Here is a 23,592-nt window from a genome sequence, read left to right as displayed (position 1 = left end):
TACACTTTAACATGACTGTTATAGAAGTGTTCTTTAGAATTTGTAGTACGTTTATGGGGTTTCTGTTTTTAAAACATAGAAGAGAAATACAAACAAATCTTTAGCATATTCCTAAAGCAAACATTTTCCAAAGACTTTTTAAAACATAAAATGAAATAAAAAGTTTTGTCTAGATGCTTCATTTTGAAAGAGATAATAAATTTTTTGTTTCAATTTATCCTATTGAGAGTTGCTTCCCTTTAACCTTCTAATATTTGTTGGAACAAAAGGTATTTTCAGCAAAATTGATAGACAGGACTGATTTTAAGAAAATATGAATGCTAGAGGCATTTTATTGTACAAGTGGTATCTTGAGTGTTTCAACCTAATTTGGGTATGCTGAAGACGATGGGGTGGATATCAAGAAAATATCAAAATATAAGATATCAAAAAAAATTGACCTTGACCTTCAAAAGGTCAATTCAAAATGGCCGCTTGAAAATACTTAACAAGTCAGTAAAAGTATTATAATATAATAATGTCATTAATTATTCTTGTCAAAATCAAATGTTTATTCAATATTCTCAAAGTAAATACAATTATTCAGGTTATTATATAATAATTTTCTTGCTTTATAACGTTAATTCGTAAAAATCGTCCCAAAACAAGGTCAAAAAGGTCATGTACACATGCGTAACCTTTTTTATTTCGCAAAGCATGATTATTATTATGAAATGTAAAATTACATTTTGTTATTAAACTAAGGTCATATTTAAGTGTCTATTAAATGAATTTGAAACTGAAGGTTTGAGTTATGCAATAAAGCGGATAGAAATGGTTGAATCTTGTTGATTGTATATGTCGCCATCCAGGAACGGCAACAGTAACAAAACAGCTAGGTAATGGAGTTTTAACCAGTGATTTGTGGATAAATTAGAATTGACTGGCTTGGAGATTCCTCGGGAGACATTCCTATTGAATTTAGGTCTTTCATTGTGACCCCTGAGGATTCTAATGTGGCTAAGTCTTTGACCTTGTTTTTTCTATGATCCCATTTGACTTTGAACCTAGGTTGGTCAAAGGTACCACTAGTACTTTGAGCCTTGGATATTAATGACAAAGGCAGTCGGAATGCTTTCGAGAAATTAATTATTAATTAACTATGCAACATCACAGGCGTTCGGCCAATAATGTTCAAATTATCATAAAACAATCTCCCCTTCGTCATCAAGAACAAAATTACTATCTAGCACCTATTTACTATATAAGATATTTTATATAGTTGTTGATTATATAAAGGTAATTATTTTAATGATAATTTGATCGTTATTGGCTGAACGCCTGTGTGTAATATTGGATGCATTACCACTTCCAATGCAGAGATAATATTTTAATTTATGGATAGAAAACTCAGCCATTATGAAAAAACAGCCATTACGAGAAAAGTCTGACTGATGAGATTCGGACATTTAGATGATTGACTGTTTGACATGACCATTATGAAACTAACTCTACACTGAGGATTGTAACTTATGTGTCTGTTTAAGTTATATAATTACTATTGTTTTTAAATTTCTAGTGACGATATAAATCATTCTACTTAACATTTCCTGAATTTCCATACCAAAATGGGTGGATTGCCTTGGGCACCTATGAGATGTACGAGTTAACCATTTACTAATAAAATTTTAGGCTGTTGATCAAGTTAGATAATGTCATTGGGAGTAATACCGGCATATGGTACTAGGAATCCAGGTAGCAACTCTAAATACTTGCATATAATGTGAGATTAATGTCTTTCAAAGGTCTTTCTATTTCTGGCAAGATAACATTTGAAAGCTCTGATCTTGCAGATATGACAGGGAAGAGTGTAGTGGTCACTGTCCTTAACCCTCTGTATATGTGATAGGATTACGAGTAGGGACTTTTCTGTCTGTTGCATTCTAGTCTCTTATTTTTAAAGCTTTTATATATTATCTTTAATATTTTCCCCCCTATAAAACCTATGGGAAAAATGTTCGCCATCTTGGATTTTTCAGCATATTGGATTTTTTTTTTTAATTTGGTTTTGGTCTCTAAATTATTTACTTAAACATGCTTTGTGACAAATTTTAGGCTTTTCCTATCTTTAGAATTTTTTTATATATTAACCATTTTTGATAAACAAATTTGGCGGCCATTTTAATGGTCATTTTAAATGGCCATTTAAATGGTCAAGATCATGTTTTTTAAGTTTGGTATCCACCTCTATCGGATTCAGCATACCCGAAATAGGTAAAAAGACACCAAGATATCACTTGTACAACAAAATGCATTTAGCATCTTATAAAGGCCAAAATTCTCAAAATCAGTCCAGTCTATAAAGTGGTATTCTTTTTTATTCAATGTCACAAAAAATGTTTGAAACATGATTTATGTTTAGTAAAATTGTTACATTTTCCCAAATATTTACCTACTTTTGTTGTCTAAAAAATAGATAAAAAATCTCATACAACAAGAAACTGAGTCTTTACAAAAGACTTAGCTGGTCTCAAAAGAATTGTATCATTCTGCTACCATGTTCAATAGGAATGAAACATGTAATCTTTTTAGTTTTAACACATTTTGTTTTCCTTTTATTAAAAACAAATGAAAAGTGTGTATTTCAAAATGGTGATGTCACTTTGAACACATAATTACGTCACTTTAAAAAACTAAAATCCAAATGATACCATGATTTACTTTCCTCAAGTAAGTGTAAAAACAATCATGCAATATTTACCTGAAAATATATAAGATACTGAGTTGGTCGAAAGGAATTTTAACCATTTTGCAACTATGTGCATTAAGAATAGAACTGTCACATAAAATTAATGTACTTAGCTATAACTTTAAGAGCTATTTTTTCTATGATGAGCCACTATTGGTCAGTGTGTTTTTGTAAAATCATGACAGTAACTTTTAACTCGAATGTCTCTTTAATTTACAAAGAGTAAAATCTACTCAAAACAACTTAAACATTTAATTGTAAAGAAGGAAAATGTACTATGTGATAGTCATTTAAACTAATCATTACTGTTTCTTAAACATAATACATAAAACAGAGCCAACGATTTGCTTAAGACTATGATATTCTACCAGTAAGGAGGAAGGATCAGGGTAGGAAAGAGGGGGAATTGAGGGAGAGGAAAGAGGGGGAAAATAGGGAAAATATCAAATAAAAGGTTATTGGTGTAAACTACTTTGGCTTTCGTCTCTGCTGTTAAAAATACATATCTTTAAACATTATTTTGGGTTGGTGGAAGGCTCCATACATTGCAATTTTACCAAATGCCTAGTCTAAATACATTAAAGATGGCTAAGCAAAAGAAAATTAATATTCTGAATTATATTGAAAGACTAAATTATCATTTTTCTCCCAGTCTTTTAAAAAATACTCATACTTTGAAGTTTGTTTTGCAGTATATTTTTTTCAATCTTATAGTTGACTACTATTTGATTATTAAAATTTTCCAGATAAGGCCTTATTTTCTTAATCCTACTGTAATATATATGACTTTTTGCAATCAAAATTATTTTGTTTAAAACAATATCAAGTTTTGTACTGCCAAATAAAATATCTGTTGCCAATCAATTTTGGAAATCAACATTTATTTACATTTTTCTTTAATAAAATTTTGAACTTGTAACCAGAATTGTTTTATTATTAGGCAATCACAAAACAGGTGGAACAAAGTTTCTGATTCATTTTGACAAAATGTGCAGGTATCATCATCGATAATACTCACTTTTTTAAGCATATTTTAACATGCACGTGCTTATATTTTCATTAATATTATATTTTATACTCGATATTATTATTTATCATTAATCGTTATGATAATAATAATTATTATTATTATTATTATTATTAGTGGTTGTAGTAGTAGTAGTAGTAGTAGTAGTGGGAGTGGTAGTGGTGGTGGTAGTAGTGGTGGTAGTGGTCATAGTAGTAGTGGTGGTGGTGGTGGTGGTAGTAGTGGTGGTAGTAGTTGTGGTAGTAGTAGTAGTAGTTGTAGTAGTAGTAGTAGTAGAAGTAGAAGAAGTATAGTAGTAGTGGTAGTAGTAGTGGTACTACTAGTAGTAGTAGTAGTAGAAGTTGTAGTAGTAGTAGTTGTAGTAGTAGTAGTTGTAGTAGTAGTGGTAGTGGTGGTAGTGGTAGTAGTGGTGGTAGTGGTGGTAGTGGTGGTAGTAGTGGTAGTGGTGGTGGTGGTGGTGGTAGTGGTAGTGGTGGTAGTAGTAGTAGTGGTGGTGGTAGTAGTGGTGGTAGTAGTAGAAATAGTGGTACTAGTAGTAGTAGTGGTAGTAGTAGTAGTAGTAATAGTAGTGGTAGTAGTGGTAGTAGTAGTAGTGGTAGTAGTGGTGGTAGTAGTGGTAGTAGTAGTAGTAGTTGTAGTAGTGGTGGTGGTAGTAGTAGTAGTAGTAGTGGTAGTGGTGGTGGTAGTAGTGGTAGTGGTGGTGGTAGTAGTAGTAGTAGTAGTAAAAGTAGTAGTAGTAGTAGTAGTAGTAGTAGTAGTAGTAGGTAGTAGTGGTAGTGGTAGTTGTGGTAGTGGTGGAAGTAGTGGTTGTGGTGGTAGTGGTGGTGGTAGTGGTAGAAGTAGTGGTAGAAGCAGTGGTAGAAGTAGCTGAAGTGGTAGTGGTAGAAGTAGTGGTAGAAGTAGTGGTAGAAGTAGTGGTAGTGGTAGAAGTAGTGGTAGTGGTAGAAGTAGTTGTAGTGGTAGAAGTAGTTGTAGTGGTAGAAGTGGTAGTGGTAGAAGTAGTGGTAGTAGTAGAAGTAGTTGTAGTGGTAGAAGTGGTAGTGGTAGAAGTAGTGGTAGTAGTAGTAGTGGTATTGGTAGTGGTAGTAGTGGTAGAAGTAGTAGTAGTAGTAGAAGTAGAAGTAGTAGAAGTGGTAGTAGTAGTGGTACTGGTAGTGGTAGTAGTAGTAGTAGTAGTGGTAGTAGTAGTAGTGGTAGTGGTTGTAGTGGTAGTAGTAGTGGTAGTAGTAGTAGAAGTAGTAGTAGTACTAGTGGTAGTAGTAGTGGTACTAGTAGTAGTGGTAGTGGTATCGGTAGTGGTAGTGGTAGTAGTAGTAGATTGATTTGTTTTCTTGACTTTATATTTTCAATTTTATTTTTAAAATTGAAATTTTGAAATTAGTAACGTATCATTGTTTTCATGTTCATGTTTACAGTTATTTTCTTTTTTATTTCTTTGCACTTCTTTTTCTTTGCATCAGTATTCAAAAGAAAATGTGTTTTTTGTTATATTTTTCGTGAGCTGAATCTTATTGAATATTACTCAATTAAACATATAAAACTGTATATGTACGTATATATATATATATACCTTTTGAATTACGCTAAAACAAGTTCGAAATGATTTCAAAATGTACATGTAGCATGTATATAAAATGTAAAATAAAAGTTCATTTCTATATTATTATTTTTTTCATTTTGTAAATAAAATATGGGTGGATTACGAGTATCCCCCCCACCCCCTGTGGTGTGGCCTGGATATTATATTTTACAAAATCAATCGTTGAAGTATATTAACTACGAAATTTAAGAACATAACATTCTTGATAAACGTGCTAGAAATTTATGGATAAAACTTTTATTTTTATCTCCAATTTAAATTTAATTATTCTCTATAATAAGTATACCGGTATATGAAATATTATTATGACCACCGAATACAATTATGATTTTTAAAGACAAATACCTGTAATTAACTAGTACGATTTTGTATGTACAGGTAGTCGTTATCACAGACACTTGGGGTGTGAAGATCAAAACGCCTTTAAAATCGAAATAAAATGTATATCTGTCAAACCCAGCATATGTACTGATCATATATATATATTTAAGAATAATATATATAAATAAATAAATAATAAAAAAACTATAAATAATAATAAGTAAAGCTATTTCCTTCCTTATAACAGATAAAGAAACTTTTCCCAGTCCCCCATTGAGTCCGTGTCATGACAATGCTCAAAACGTAAAGTACACAGATCCAGACTGCAGCTGATTCAGATATTTCACTGTCTGTCGGTTACCCATATTGGCTGTAGTCAGTTCGTCGAAAATATTTACAATGTCTAAGATGTACTAATGGCGAGGAGGACAGCTTTGATGTGTGTGTGTGTTTGTTTTGTTTTTTGTTGTGTGTGTTTTTTTTTTTTTTTTTTTTTTTTTTTTTTGGTGTGTTTTTAGCTCACCTGTCACAAAGTGACAGGGTGAGCTTTTGTGATCGCTTTTCGTCCGGCGTCCGTCCGTCCGTCCGTAAACTTTTACTTTAAATGACATCTCCTCATAAACCACTAAGCCAATTTCATCCAAACTTCACAGGAATGTTCCTTTGGTGGTCACCTTTAAAAATTGTTCAAAGAATTTAATTCCATGCAGAACTCTGGTTGCCATGGCAACCGAAAGAAAAAACTTTAAATATCTTCTTTTAAAAAACCCAAAGAGCTAGAGCTTAGATATTTGGCATGAAACATCTTCTAGTGAGTGTCTACCAAGTTTGTTCAAATAAAAGCCCTGGGGTCAAAATTGGCCCCGCCCCAGGGGGTCATTGATTTTCCCTATATGCATATAGTAAAAACTTAAAAAATCTTCTTTTAAAGAACCCAAAGAGCTAGAGCTAAGATATTTAGCATGAAACATCTTCTAATGAGTGTCTACCAAGTTTGTTCAAATAAAAGCCCTGGGGTCAAAATTGGCCCCGCCCCAGGGGGTCATTGATTTTCCCTATATGCATATAGTAAAAACTTAAAAAATCTTCTTTTAAAGAACTCAAAGAGCTAGAGCTAAGATATTTAGCATGAAACATGTTCTAATGGGTGTCTACCAAGTTTGTTCAAATAAAAGCCCTGGGGTCAAAATTGGCCCCGCCCCAGGGGGTCATTGATTTTCCCTATATGCATATAGTAAAAACTTAAAAATCTTCTTTTAAAGAACTCAAAGAGCTAGAGCTAAGATATTTAGCATGAAACATGTTCTAATTGGTGTCTACCAAGTTTGTTCAAATAAAAGCCCTGGGGTCAAAATTGGCCCCGCCCCAGGGGGTCATTGATTTTCCTTATATATGTGTATATCTAAGCAAAAACTTAAAAAATGTCTTTGAAAAAACCTAAATAGCTAGAGTAAAGATATTAAGCATGAAACATCTGCTAGTGAGTGTCTACAAAGTTTGTTCAGATAAAAGCCCTGGGGTCAAAATTGGCCCTGCCCCGTAGGTCATTGATTTTCCTTATATGTGTTTAGCAAAAACTTAAGTAATTATCTTCTTTGAAAAAACCCAAATAGCTAGAGTTTAGATATTAAGCATGAAACATGTTCTAGAAAGTGTCTACAAAGTTTGTTCAAATAAAAGCCCTGGGGTCAAAATTGGCCCTGCCCCGTGGGTCATTGATTTTCCTTATACGTGTATAGCAAAAACTTAAATATCTTCTTTGAAAAAACCCAAATAGCTAGAGTTTAGATATTAAGCATGAAACATGTTCTAGAAAGTGTCTACAAAGTTTGTTCAAATAAAAGCCCTGGGGTCAAAACTGGCCCCGCCCCAGGGGTGTCATTGTTTTAACTATATGTGTATGGTAAAAACCTAAAAAATCTTCTTTTAAAAAACCCAATGAGCTACAGCTTAGATGTTAAGCATGAAACATCTTCTTATGGGTGTCTACCAAGTTTGTTCAAATAAAAGCCCTTGCGTTAAAATTGACCCTGCAGGGGTGCGGCCTATATACAGGTGAGCGACCTCAGGGCCATCATGGCCCTCTTGTTTTGTTTGTTTGGGTTTAACGTCAAATCGACCGACACAGTATATATTGTAATGCGACGTTCCATCCAGTTTTACTGGTGGAGGAAAACCTCAGGTGCCTTCCCATGTATTATTTCACACACAAGCGAGCTATATTAATCAGTCTATGCGTAATAGAGCATTGACGATCACAGACGTACGACAACGCGGTCGATAAGTTACAGGGGTCAATGTCTAGAGACAGATAATCAGATATCGAATTCACTCGGACGGTCTTAATGCGACATTGAGCGGTCAGATAGCCATCGTCATGTACGTTTGACAGACGCTTGTAAAGTTTCCGACGGCCGATATTCAGGTGGATATGTTTGGCATGGGATTTCATCTCATTAACAGCCAAAACACAATTCGATGGGTGCCATGGCAGTGTCACTTACATGAACAGGCTCAATCAAATAACAAGAATAAAGATAAACAAACCGAGCCTGCAACATTTTCAATTTTGACGTGTTGGGTTTTCTTTAGGGATTCTTATTTTCTCTAATTTATCGCCACATCATCTTTGTTTGTGCCGTGTGGAGGCTGTAAAAAGTCGCCCCGTACATTCAATCAGAGATGTTATATTTCCGATCCTTAAAGATCGTTCATCACACTTAATTGTTGTGATGGTGGTAATTTAGTTGTTTCTATTCGGCTATTTTCTTGTTGGGTGGTTCCAGTATTCCTCACTTGAATACTGTTGAATCACCCATAGGATATGTGGTCTGCTTTTTAAATTTGTCTTTTGACTTCTTATCTGTAATATCCAGGCTTCATAACCTCTGATCCCCTTTCAAATTCCATTTTCTTTAGTTCTGCCAATTGTTTTACCGTTTAGGGCACACGCATTTTTTTACTTGGTGACCATTATGGCACTTACGTGTCACATTGAAGACTCCATGATATCCGCCATATGAACACATCTGCGGATGTTTAAAAATTCTGGCACTTACGTGTCACATTGAAGGCTCCATGATAACCGCCATATGAACACATCTGCGGATGTTTCAAAATTCAAAATTGTACCAGTTCATGTTAAATGTTGAATTCTGCTTAAGCCGGTGCTAGGGGGCGTAGACGGTAGTTGACACTTGACAGTACCGTCCATGAACAGGCTCAATCAAACCAAGCCTGCAACATTTTCAATTTTGACGTGTTGGACTTTCTTTAGGGATTCTTATTTTCTCTATTTTACTAGTACTATCGTGGTATGATATTGGTTTCGGTTGAGTCCTGTTTGCTCAGCGTCACGCACGGTCAAGAATACTCTTCTATGGGTGCATAGGACAAAACTTGTCACCCATGTTTTCAAGAGGAATATATTGGTACTTGACCATGGCTAGCGATTATCCCGGACTGATTACATACTGAGGACATTTGTTTGGGACATTCTTGGAAAGTGTGTTGATAGACGTGATCCTCCATCTATAACGTTACATGGTCTCCATGCGCCACAAGTTATATGTCGCCCTTACAATAGTATAAGTAGTATATTTAGTGATTTATAAGACTCGAACTGCATATATAGCTTGTTGCGACAACATAGGGCGGTTCCACAGGATACTAAGGGCATGATAAAGTGATGAGGTTAACAAAAATGACTTTACAAAGTAAAATTTGTTATTAAAATGTTTGAATGACTTTGCTGAATTGATTTAAATCTACCAAAATCTACAGGTTTTTATAATTACTAGCGGTAAAGATTTTATGTATGTATCTACAATGTGAAGAGTATATATAGTAAATATGAAGTGATTTTAGTTTATACCCACATTTAATAGATAAATACAGAATCCCTAAGATGTACTTAAAAAGTCGATATTTTATGACCGTCCTCGTACTCCTTTTCAGAAAATTGTGAAAAGCAGTATAACATAGATATGTTTATCTTCTCGGGTTATATAGAGAATGTTTTTTTATTCATTATCTATAGTGTCTATCAATGACAATAAGTCATATTTTAATACATCATATCTGATTTGATAACAACTTCCTGTCAAAATAAATGCTTTAAATTTCAACCATTTCAATGGCCTAGTAGAAAGAGTTTTAGCCTCTCACTCATGTGGACCTGAGCTCAAATATCACGTATGCAATAGATAACGACAATGCAACAGTACAAAGACACGATTGTATGACAATGTAACAGTAAGAAGCCACATTTAAAGTATTCCTTACAAAGGTTTTGTCTTATTTGTTATTTTGTCCAAATATGAATTTAATCTATGGTAACGCCACTTTAACTGAAATTCAATCATTTGACCTTCACAAAAAATGATCAAAAACCTTGAAATTACCCATAGTATTGTATCTCAGATTTTACACGTGATCTTTCACCTAATTTTGGTGAAAACTTATGATTTTGTAGCATTTTTATTTTTTTTATTAACCCTTGACCTCATGTGCATATTGTAAAAAATGGCCGTTTTCATTGAAGGCCTCCTGTTACAAGTCCAAACTGCTATGAAACTATGAGAAATGCTTCAATACTCGGCACAAATGTTGATTGACCCATAGCCTCTGTAACATCATGCCAAATCTTAAATTACTTGTTATCTTGGCAACGGGGGACGTATCAAAATTGCGAAAAATCACTATTTTGCATTGTTTTTTTTTCTTCCACTAAAACTGATTTCAAAGTGCTGCAACTTCTCAATGGATTGAGATGGAGTAAAAGACTTTTCAGCGTTGGTTACACGTTACCTTACAATCGACCTGAGGCCATTTTTAGCCTGTCACATGTCCAAAATTTTCTTGGCGATGAGGGGGCTGCCGCCCCCTTCAAACCCCCGAAACACAAGGGGGCACATCTCCCTTGTCGCTACCCCCTGATGTACCTTGTGGATAGGGGGCGGCGCCAAAAAAATGATCACTTTTGTAACAACATTTCCCAAACGAAAAACGGTGGTGTTGGCCTAAATTGGGTAATTATCCCCCGCCGATGGAATCGGGAGGGGGATATAGTTTTGGCGTTGTCCGTCCGTCCTTCCGTCCGTCCGTCCATCCATCCGTCCGTCCGAATTTCGTTTCCGGAGTAGTTCTCTGCAACTACTGGCTGGAATTCAACGAAACTTTATGGGAATCATCAATATCAAGAGGAGATGCGCATCTGACCGTCCGTCCGTCCGTCCGTCCGTCCGAATTTCGTTTCCGGAGTAGTTCTCTGCAACTACTGGCTGGAATTCAACGAAACTTTATGGGAATCATCAATATCAAGAGGAGATGCGCATATCGTCGGCTTGTTCCGGTTAGACACTTTAACTCAGAGTTATTGCCCTTGATTAGTTATGTAGTATGCATATAGAGTAAAAATCGTTTCCGCGCTACTTCTCTGCAACTACTGGCTGGAATTCAACGAAACTTTATGGGAACCTTCAATACCAAGAGGAGATGCGCATGTCGTCGGCTTGTTTGGGTCAGACACTTTAACTCAGAGTTATGGCCCTTGATTAGTTTTGCAATATGCATATGGAGTAAAAATCATTTCCGGAGTAGATCTCTGCAACTACTGGCTGGAATTCAACGAAACTTTATGGGAATCATCAATATCAAGAGGAGATGCGCATATCGTCGGCTTGTTCCGGTCAGACCCTTTAACTCAGAGTAATTGCCCTTGATTAGTTATGTAGTATGCATATAGAGTAAAAATCGTTTCCGCACTACTTCTCTGCAACTACTGGCTGGAATTCAACAAAACTTTATGGGAACCTTCATTACCAAGAGGAGATGCGCATATCATCGGCTTGTTCCGGTCAGACACTTTAACTCAGAGTTATGCCCCTTGATTAGTCATGCAGTATCCATATAGAAAAATATTTGTTATCTCGCTACTTCTCTGCTAACACCGGCTGGAATTCAATGAAACTTTATTGGATTCTAAGAGGAGATGTGCATATAGTCGCCTTGTTCCAGTCAGATACTTATAACTCAGATTTATGGCCCTTGATTAGTTATGTAGTATGCATACATCTCATTGGCATTTCCAGATTTTACTATTTAACACAGAGTTATGGCTCTGTTATTTCCCTGAATATTTATCAAGTTCAAAGAATATTACTGTTTATGCCATGATTAATATATAAATAAAGCCTTATGTCTTCAGTTGTTGTGTTAATAATAACCAGTACTCGGCGGGGGATATAAATTCAACGAATTTGCTTGTTTTTTACTGTTTGAGGCCTATAAAAAAGGGGGGGTCGAAAACCCTTCAAAACACGTCTATATGAGGTAAAGGGTTAAAGGTCAATGTCATATAAAGGTCATGTAAATTAAAGGTGTCTATTATCTTTTAGATATATCTTATATTTCTTTTAAAAAGAGAAAATACTTTTTTATAATTTTGAATAAAATTTGGCTTCAAAGATGATGTGAAATTTTCACCAATAACATTTCAAAACTTCGTATTTTACATTGTTTTTTTTGTTTTTTTCTTCTATAGCAGGGGTCATCAATATGTTTCTTTCCCTCGGGCATTATTTCAAATTTATGAAGATTCCATTATATTTAGTTTACATTAAAGGTTGTCTTTCACTTAAGTAAACTTAACATGTTATTTTCCCTGAATTGATAGAAAGGGGCTTTTCCCTGTTAGTAAGTCTAAATGCAAGAGTTTATTCAGCATCATTCATATTAGTTTGATGTGACATTTTCTTGGAAATGTAGAAACGTTACAATAAGGGACAATACATTAGAAACCTCTATTTAATATGTAGATTTTTTTTCAGTAATCGACTAATTTAAAAGAAAACTAGCTTGCTGTTCTTATCTCTGAAATTATGTTTGTGAAAAGAAGTTAACAGCTGTATTTAAAAATGAAAGGGACTCCACTGAGGTTTTTTTATTTGACGGGACTTTTCATTTGGTGTAAGTCTTACACAATACCATATGAGCAAAATTTCAGATCATTTGCTCACTCCAATTTTCCAGAATAATTGTTCTTATTCTGAAATATTACAATAGACTTATACGTTGCAAGGCTTATCACTCAAATCAACTAAGAATAGCACAAAAATGCGATTTTCAATTTATTTCTGAGTATATTTCTAAATTTCTCTGTGTATATTTTGCTGTTTTAAATGCCCCAGCTGATCTATGTAAGAAATTCAAATTTTAAATTTTCAGGCTTTTGGACCTCAGTGGAGTTCCTTTAAAATGCACTAGATTGCAATTTCCCTCGGTTAGTTTTTTTTACTGTCACATGTTGACAACGATGGAGATGACATACAACTGAATACAGAACAAACCAACAACTCAATACAATATTTATAATTTTATTTACAAGGAAATGAAATGCAGGATTTCTTATAGTAATACTATAAACTACGAGCAAAATATGTACAAGATATATTACCATGAAAAATTTCAATCAATGCTTATATATAAAAGTTAAAACATTCGTTTGATTATAAGTGGCTTCCATCCAAAAATCAAGGATCGCAGGTCCTTGTTGCTAGTCAACAGCTCAATACTCATCCAGGGCCCAAGGGTGCAGACACGCGGTTATCCGTTCCACGCCGACATTTTGGTTGGTAAAATTAAAGACATTCCAATAAATTGACACACCTGAACATCTTACGCTGAAGCAACTTGCTTTAAGTATAAAGCTTAGATATAAAACACTATATGGAAAACCATGATGGATAAAAAAGATCACGGAAGATTGATACATTGATGACAACGTAAATTTTTAAGAAATTAAATTTTATATAGAAAGGACTGACAAACTATTATCGTAGCATCAACACATTATCATAAACATGTGTAACAATATCACATGTAAAATAACAGAGATATAATAAAATGTAGAGGAACTTATGACGTCATACACTTAAAATCTTTATCAAAATAAGTAACAATTTTGAGTTTCTGAATGTCAAACTTTGTGCGAAACCTGTAACTGACATAGGGGATAATCGAATTTCTATGATGTGAAAACTAGTATATCCCGAGGATCCATGAAAATAAAACTTGCTCTGCCTATAAAATAAGAAAACCCCGAACGGTTCAGTTTGTAACTTGATTGAATAAAAAGATATATTGAATATATCTAAATTTTAAGAACATAAATTAAGTTAAATAAAAAAACTCTTAACAAATTGATGATCTAAAACAATGATAATTTGTAAACCGCAATAAGGAACCTCAATTTGCAGTTGTTCTTTTCAGATTGCATACTTTTTTGTCCTCGGCAAATTTTATGTTCAAATCACCACTTGATACAAAAAGATCAAAACAATCTGATTAGTGTTCAACAAACAATTTTTATAATTTATTTTTAATTAATTAAATATTTTAAAAGATGTAAATCTCAATATGGAAATTTTAAGATGTTAAGTCAGTTGTATTGAGGAACATCTTTTATAAGCCCTTGATAAAACATATTCTTTTTTTATTTTGTTTTACGTTGAAACAGCACTATTAAGGTCAATATGGCGACTTCCTGCTTTACTGGTGGATGAAAACTTAAATACCCTTCTGTGTATTATTTCCGGTATAAGCTGGCATCTGAGAAGAGCCACCGATGTTTCGTAAGCTAGCTGGATAGCTTTTTCACATAAAATAATCATATGTTCTTGGTAGAATTCGAACCTACCCTTGGGGGGGGGGGGGCGAATACTTTGTCAAGTTTAAGTCAACAACCATAATCAATTTGCCACGGATATCCAATGAAATATTTTAAACATTAACATAACAATAAAACATTGCTACTACTAACGATAACTTAAGTAGATCAAATGTTAAATGAAAAAATAAATATAGAAATTCTTAACATGTCTTCTGTACAAGTATTAGCATCTACATTTTGTACCTTGCAAGTGATAATGACAACATTAAAATATATTATTCAATATTTTTTTAACTGAGATTCATTATTGGAGAATGTGAAATCATTGTGCAATAATTTTGTTTTTCTTTGATTATTGAATAGGTAACATATCTATTTTCAAGAATGTGTTTCTGAGTTACTTATGAAGACTTCACTACTTATTTAGTTAAATATAATAGCAAAGAATGTCATGAAATGGAGCAAAAATATTGCTTAGTCTGAACAATAATACAGAACATAATTATGACATTAAGAAAAAATGCTCGCAATAGAAGTGTGAGGTAAAAGATAAAAATCAATAGATGCAACACACAATATTTTTTGATAAGACCAAAATTCTGCAAAATCTTCACTCCTCACTTACAAACAAGATATCAGATGTCAATATAAATGACCAATCTCCATACAGAAGTCATTTGAAATGATAAAAGTATATCCACAAGAAATTAGTCGTCATGATGAAAGATAATACATGTATTTTCATTTCCCTTTGAAACTTGATTGAAACAGGATCTGTCACTAAAAATAATCAACAAATCTTCAATAATTAACAGTTACTGCACGTAAAGTAAAATGACTCACACATAGATTAGAAATGAAATATTGAGACAATTAAATATTATCCAGATTCTGTTATAATATACTTTGGAAATAAAAAAAATGTTGGGTTTTCCAACCCAGCTAAATCTGGGGGACAAACAAACTTTTATTACAGTTACTTTCTTCGAAAAGTAGCACAGCAGATTGACTTATCTTTAAATTGTACTTGTGCCCGTAAAGCTATTACAGTAAACTTATGTTTCTTACCGATGGACTGGCTTGGAAAGACCAACATTTGCCACGTTCTGGATAAGATAAAAACAATTGAGAGATCAATACTTTTATTAAAATAATAATAGATTTAACTGTGAGCATTGTCATATTTTCTTTCATTAATAGACATTGTCACACAGTGGGGATATTCATTTTGTAATCCAATAATCTGATAACTAAAATCAGACAGATTAGAGTCATGTAACGATCAAAGCTTGTTTCTACTTAGTATTGCAGAAGGCTTCTTTAGGTATAGTGTTTAAAACACTGGAAAAATGTGCTGCGGACATCGTTGCATGACTCAAAGCGGTTAACTATTTGTTTTAGTTTAAAGTGAGCTGCCGACAGTGTTACCGGATCCAAAGCGGCGACCTCTCATTTATTTTGTAATGTATGGGTTGCGTCACTAAACACATGGAGCTAACTCAGAGCTGTATGAGGGATGAAGTTCATGTATAGTTTCAATATTACTGCCCCAAAGAAAAGAAAGAACCACAACTTTTTATCAATAGGTGTCGTGCAATGTAGCTTAATTCCACGAACGCAGATACGTCGATGGACTCTAGCATAGTAATCAGCAACTTCTGATAAAAAAATCTTGTGCCAATGTACAGGAATCTTGCAATTTATACCCGGGAATCAAACAAAGTGCTGTACCTTGAAGTACGAGTTTAACGGGTTATTTTGGAACTTCCATCGTTTCCACCGATCCACACCTTGTTTTCACCCTATATCCAATGAAAATAAGATCACGGAAGATTGATGCGTCTTTTTAAACATTTATATCCATTTTCGCTTAACTGACATTTATGACTATGTGTTAATAACGATCTAGTAGATACATTGATGAAAACGTGAAAAAATCAAAGAAAATAAATTTTATAAAGAAAGGACTGACGAACTATTATTGTAGCATCAACTAACCATCATATACATGTGTAACAATATCACATATAAATCACAGAGATATATTATAATATATGAAGAGGAAGCAATGACGTCATACATTAAAAAAATATCAAAATAATATAATGATAAAATCTTTATTTATAGAAGGTAACATACAAAGTTTAAATAGTAAAAAGTATACTTGCTTTCTGTACGGCCTTCTAATTTAATAATAAAAAAGAATAAAATGTAGATCAATACAAAATCTAAAATTAAATTTTTGTACAAACATAAAAGTAATATATTCTTGAGTGTAAAGGTTAGACATTTTCATTCATTCATCTGTTCGACACTAATATTTTAATCATGGTTATCATAGATGATTTCAAAATAATTAAGATAATAAGCAAAAGGTTATTTGTTCCAAACTTTAATACTGAAATAAGAAAAAGAAACATTTAAATAATAATTATAAAGTATACTTTTCAGAACAAGATCCTAATGAACGATTGAGCGTAAATAATGTAATTTATTGACAAGGATTTAAAATCGTGCAAGATCACATGTTTGCGAGATTTTCCGAGACAGAGATTTTACCAATACTTATATAATTATGTATACATGTTATATAAATATTCTTATGATAATAAAAAAGAAGTTTCCAAAAGGTATTAAAACGTAATACAGATTAAGAAGATGTAAATTATTCTTTGTATTGGATTAAATGTTAACAAATTCTGTTATATAAAATAAGATGGCGGGAATTAATCAACTCCAAGGGAATTTCAAACAAAGGATTGTTGGTCAAAATTTGAAAATTTCCTATTTTTAGAGCTTCTTAACCTTCTGTTATAAAAGTCTCTGTTAAAACATATATTATATGTAAATAAGAAATACACAATGACATAATTAACAAAATCAAGTAAAAAGTTTAAAAAGGGTTACAAATACAAATTGTGAGCAAGCAATTATGTTCACATAAATATTCAATGACGAAACAAGTAGAACTATCTTGTTGATTCCCTGTTACAATTTAAGTAATAATGCTTAATATATATAAATAAAATGCTCATATTAATATTGTCATGATGAACAAAAAAAAACTTCTATATACTTTAATTGAATTTGCCTTAAATTTTTTGGACAGCTTATTCAATCTTTAATGATTTAATTTTGCCAGACTCAAGGCAAGCCAAACTGACCGGATGTATAAGCTTGCTTGGATCTATGCGAGTCAGAATGCCGGATGAACAAGCTTGCTTGGCTTTAAGCAAGTCAGAATGCGAGGATGTTCAGGGTTGCCAGGCTCTAGGCATGTCAGACTGTCTCGAAGTACAAGCTTGCTTGGTTCTAGGCAAGTTAGACTGCCCGGATGTACAAGCTTAACTTGGCTCTATGCAAATCTGGAAACAAAGTGCTCCCTCGGAAGTATTAATCACAACAAAATTACAAGAGAATTGCAGACTTGGTTTGATTGAGTCTGTACATGAGGGATAATGAATATGTGCAACATCCCTCACGCCCCCTAGCACTGGTTTGAGCGGTACTCAATTCTCAACAATTGATAGTGCTGGCATCAATGATCCCGAAGGACCAGAAAAATATAACAACACTGAAGTGAAGTACGGGGCAACTTTTTACAGCTGCCACACAGCACTTGACACCTGCTGTTTTGAAGCAAGTCAGATTGCCCGGATGCACAAGCTTGTCTGGCTCTAGGCATTTCAGAAAGAGTTATAACTCAATATATGGCATACAAACTAGATTTAATTTGAACAATAACGGTTACCCGCAGCACTTGTTCAAATAAACTTACATGTCAATGTCACGGTTCAGAACTGTTCACTATTAAGGGGTGAAGATGTGTAAGCGGCCGGATAGCTCAGTTGGTCGAGTCCCGGTCAGGCTGCACTTTTTGCTCACCCTGTGGCATTTGGCGCCCAACGGGGGACCGTGACTGCATCTAGCTCAGAGTTCAATTAGCATTGCTCTGTAGCTTTGTGTAATTCGAGGACGAACAACAATATAGCCATTCTGACATACACACAGGTAATAAGTGAATACAAATGTTTCACGTCTTATTTAAAGAAAAAGAAAGATACTTATTATGACAAAATATCACTAGAATAAAAAACACGCACGCTTTAGCAAAATTATCAAAGGATAATATAAGCTTGATTTGCAATTATCTATCTGAAATGAACATTGGTCAATCAATTTAATTTTGATATTACACATACGAGGGTTGTCCCAATATTCTGTGACAAGATTGATTTAAAGCTAAATAAAACAGGTACGAATTTGATATTTTAATATGTTATAAACCCATAAAATTTAATCATTTTCATAAATTTTCATAGATAAATATCAACAAACAACAAAAATATGCCATAAACACCATGGCAACTAACTGAATCGCGGCGCACGTCCAACGTCAAAGACGGCGTTAAATCTATATAAGGCGCCTTTCTCAAATACTCTCAATGGCTTTCAACGCAATAAAGGTACCCATAAATCGTCAATTATATATATATTACAAAGAAACATTACATAATAATACAATATTAAACGTTTAACCTATAACTCCATCGGTTTTACAAGTATGATATTTGAAGAGTCTTCTGTCCTTATTCACATGATAATTTAAGCACGGTTAAATTCGTATCTAACCAATAAGTTCTTATAGAAGTTCCATACAGATGAATAAACAGGTGAACGAACAATAATATAGTAATTCTGACATACACACAGGTAATAAGTGAATACAAATGTTTCATGTCTTATTTAAAGAAAAAGAAAGATACTTATTATGACAAAATATCACTAGAATAAAAACCACGCACGCTTTAGCAAAATTATCAAAGGATAATATAAGCTTGATTTGCAATTATCTATCTGAAATGAACATTGGTCAATCAATTTATTTTTGATATTACACATATTTAAGATTTATAAGTGTGAATAATAAAATGTATATAATTCAATTAAAAAATGTTGAATAATTCAAGGAGCAAAATAAATGCCCGAAATACTAGTCCTAAAACAGTATTTTTTCAAAAAACCCGTTATATATACACCTTGAAATAAGTTAAGCACACCCAGGAAATTTAAAACTGTTTTTGATTGAAAGCACTGTCATGAGATGACGACTTAATTAAGCTAAGAAATATTGATTTGATTAGTAGCGATATCAAATAAGTAATCAAAAACAAGTAAACTTATTAGTTTAGATTTTCTAAGTTCACCAAATAATAGGAGCATAAGCACAATAAGTGATTAGTGTTTTTTTTTACAAAAAGTGTAAGTGTTTATAAGTTGAAGAGTTTACAAAACATTTACTGGTAGATATGTTTGGTAAATAACATTTTGTAGACGAATTTTTCGTAGTGTGTGTTGCCGCCACGTGCCCGGATGATATCCTCAACTCTTCCTCTCATAATACCAGTAAGGCGTCTAATGCGATTTTGAGGTAAATGTTGCCACTCTTGTTGCAAAGCTTGTTCCAGCTGTTGCAGGCTGACTAAAAGTGGTTAATACCATTGCCCAAATAAAATTTAAGATTTTAGTTCTGGTCATGTCAAAATTGAGGCAAAATGCCGGGTGTGCTTAACTTATTTCAATGGTGTATATATAACAGAATACATAGCCCTTTTCATCTATTACACAAACCCCTCTTCTATCTTTATGTACAGTGAGACTATTTGTTTAACGATTTCTTTCATTCATTTTCTTGTATTAAAATAACAGGAATACGAATATTACAAACAATCCTTCTATAAAGTTTCCCGAACAGACAAGAACGCTCAAGGCGAATCTCTCAAGTAGGTTCTTCAGATTTATCGGCTTTGTTTTAGATCTGTATATGTGTGATATTTCTCTGCTTCCTGATTCAGACTCTTATACTGTGATTCGCTGAAAATAGACAAATGAACGAACATGTAATAATGGACAATTAAAACATAGAGAAAAGAGTAACAAACAATAAGCACTGAAAAATACAGATCTAATAACACTTATAATCATGATTATGTCGAACATTCAGTTTACAGTCTTTGGTCAACAATATGTACGAAAGAAGCTATCTAAGAATTTAGTTTATGAAGAGCATTGCATTAAAAGATCAATTTTGTCAAACTCGATATAAATGGATATTTTGTGTTAAAGCTATCTAAGAAAATAACTAAATACTTAAATATTTATGATTTCCATACCTGTTTTATGTACTGGAGCTGACTGAAACATAATTTTGAATAAGAGTAGTCAATATTGTGACGAAAAACATTTTATTTGTTTTAATAGCAATTATACTATGTATACATTATAAACAAATACATGTCAGACTTTATATAAGAAATATCAAAATACTTTATTTGAAAATGTTTTGATCGAATATATGTGTTTTACAATGCTACACGATCTATATTAAACATATTCAGTTGTAATATTATTATACCAAACCGAATGATTATAGATTAAATATATGTTAAATAAGTAACGACATGAAATAAATAATTGAAATTCAACATACCTTCAAGAGAATCATAAGTTCCCCTGATTTCAGTATCTGTTCTGTTTTGAAGTTGCTCGTAGGTGTCCCTAGTAGAAATGATTTTCAAAACACGAGTCAAAGTTCAATGTCAAATTTATCAATTTAAGCGTTCTCGTCAAAGAACGAATGAGATTGATTGATGATATGCAGCAACAAGGCCACTCCAAAGTTTGCTTATTTTTAGTTTAAACTGATTTTTCATAGAATTATGACATATTATAAAATCATGATTTTCGATTGTTTAATATATAAAATCATGTTATGTATCTTAATTTTGATATTATGTTGGAAAAGTTGTTGGAAAGAACGAAATACGCATGTAATTTTATATCAAGACATACAATTAAAACATTCGTTACTTACAGAGCAGTTGGTGGTTCATTTAATTCTGTTTCATGAGAAACTGTCGGCTGAGTTTTCGAGCCTGTGTTATCAAATAGCATAATAAAGCATTTAAAATACTAAGCTGTTACTGCGTATAAAATGCACGTTCAAAATACATACGCATGCAAAATAGATCGTTCATAACATACATTAGAGAACAACCTTTATTACACCTGTTTGATAAAAGTAGAATTGGTATCATTTAAATTGGTAAAAAGTTCATAGAATAACATAACATGTTGTTTTCAATTATTTGTTTTACATAATAACAAATTTAAGCTGTTTTGTGGTATATGATTCTTCATCATTTTTGCAAAAGTAATCATTATAAAATAAATCAATCGGTAAAGATACATAATTTATAGAAATCAACACATATTTTCTTCTGTCAACTGTCAAATGTAATTGTTTCATTATTGACTTATTGCAAAGAAAAACAACAAACAACCAAACGGAAGGAAACAACTCCGTAAATAAAACCTAAAGCACTTCTCTTAAAAGATCTAAATTAATGCAGTGTTCAAAAAAGGTTTCATGTGTTATCGATAACAATAAATGTATTTAAAAGTTTGCTTATAAATCATATTTAATAGCTATTGTTCTATAAATGACAAACAATCGATGTTATTGCAATACCTGTTTTAATTCTTTTTCTAGTATGAATAAACAAGGTACAAATCGCACCAAGAATTCCAACAGCAAATACAGCAATAGAGGATCCGATAACAGCTCCTAAAGCTTCACCTGTTTTGTTTGTGGCTGTAATCACAAAAAAGATCAATGTCCTACAAAGTCTTGCACTTAGCAACATTGATATTAAATTGACCCCTTGCATGCCATTATATACTATTCCCTGATATAGTCGTGTTTTGACGGCTTTTTGTCCCCCCCCCCTTTTGAGGCCTCAAACAGTGAAAAAAATGCCCTATTTAGTCCCCAAACACTGTTTATCGTTTGAGAAATGCTGTTTAAAAAAAGTGATCACTTTTTCGGTGCCACCCCCCATCCAAATGATACATCAGTGGGTTGCCAGAAGGGGAATTTGCACCCTTCTGTTTGGGGTGTTTGAAGGGGGCGGTAGTCCCCCTCATCGCCAAGAAAATTTTGAACATATGACAGACTTAAAATAGTCTCAGATCGATCTTAGGGTAACTAGTAACCTACACTGAAAAGCCTTTTACTCTATCTCAATTCACTGAGAAGTTGCAGCACTTTGAAATCAGTTTTGATGGGAAAAAAAACAATGCAAAATAGTGATTTTTGTCAATTTTGAGACGTCCCCTGTTGCCATGGTAACAGGAAATTTACGATTGAGCATGCTGGTACAGAGGCTATGGTCCAGTCAACATTTTTTCCAAGTTTCATCAGTATTATAGCATTTTTTATAGTTTCATAGCAGTTTGAACTTGTTACAGGAGGTTTTTTAATGAAAACGGCCATTTTTCGCAATATGCTAATGGGGTTTTAGGTTAAGGAAGTTATTTTTTCTGTTTAGCTAAACAAAAATCCTAGTGTGGTTATTACTCATAATTTGACATTTCATTTAGCACAAATTTGGACGGAAATATATTCAGAAACCACGCCCCTCAGTTCCAATGCAGTTGGCAGTAATTCTAGCCTATTTGAATACTCTGCAATGCGGAGGTAATGCAATAAGGGTATACTGCCTTAAGTTCACGTGGCAAACAAGAGCTTTAAAAATGAAAGCTAAGCATTATAATTGTTGAAACTGTAGTTAAAAACACAACACATGAACAATTCAACGTGTTGATATTTTGCTATTTTTGACTTCTTATTTCACACGTGATTTCTTAAAAAATACACTTACAAAGTATCGTACACATTATTCCAAAGTACATAGTTTAAAAGAATGCTGTTGGTAAATTTAAGTTTAAGGGGAATAGCGCATGCGTTATTAATTTGCTAAACCTATTGAAATAGAAGTAGAAAAATTTGATAGGAAAGTTTTACTATGTTTAAGAACATGTTTGTACAAACTCTTTCCCGATTAATCTGTAAATGTGAGCAAAAGCAATGGCTAGTCAATAGGAGTGTTGAAACAACAAGCAACCGTAACAAATAGGACATTTTGTTTGATTTAGGACTACTTTAACAAATGACTATATTGTCGTCTGTTGTATACCCAGTAACAGCAGGCGACTGCTATGATAACGAACAAAACAAGAGGTAATCCTAATCCAAGACTCAGACCTAATATCAATGCATTATTATCGTCGTCAGCTTTGTCTGAAGCAACAGTAAGAAAGATGGTTATGAATAATTGGAGAGGTATTCCGATGAAAAAATGGAAGTACAATGTGTAGTATTTCTGAACGAAAGTTTTTTGACA

At 33.2% G+C, this 23,592-nt stretch overlaps 1 protein-coding gene across 1 annotated transcript in view; it reads right to left on the bottom strand.

Moving 5' to 3' along the window:
• Positions 1 to 16,450: 16,450 nt before the first annotated feature.
• Positions 16,451 to 23,592, bottom strand: part of LOC132720129 (neurogenic locus Notch protein-like) — a 33,014-nt gene continuing 25,872 nt past the window's right edge. Inside the window, exons 9-13 of the mRNA XM_060704159.1 lie at positions 21,879 to 22,001; positions 21,222 to 21,282; positions 20,838 to 20,905; positions 20,521 to 20,542; positions 16,451 to 20,221 (exon numbers count right to left, since the gene is read on the bottom strand). Coding sequence (XP_060560142.1) covers positions 20,526 to 20,542; positions 20,838 to 20,905; positions 21,222 to 21,282; positions 21,879 to 22,001 — 269 coding nt within the window. The 3' untranslated portion in view covers positions 16,451 to 20,221; positions 20,521 to 20,525. The remainder of the gene's footprint in view (positions 20,222 to 20,520; positions 20,543 to 20,837; positions 20,906 to 21,221; positions 21,283 to 21,878; positions 22,002 to 23,592) is intronic.

The sequence above is a fragment of the Ruditapes philippinarum genome, unplaced genomic scaffold (genome assembly GCF_026571515.1).
Source record: "Ruditapes philippinarum isolate M1 unplaced genomic scaffold, ASM2657151v2 ctg7229_1_1_1_1, whole genome shotgun sequence".
NCBI lineage: Eukaryota > Metazoa > Mollusca > Bivalvia > Venerida > Veneridae > Ruditapes > Ruditapes philippinarum.
Note: the sequence above shows the minus strand (reverse complement) of the source record. Positions and strands in the feature narration are given on the sequence as shown.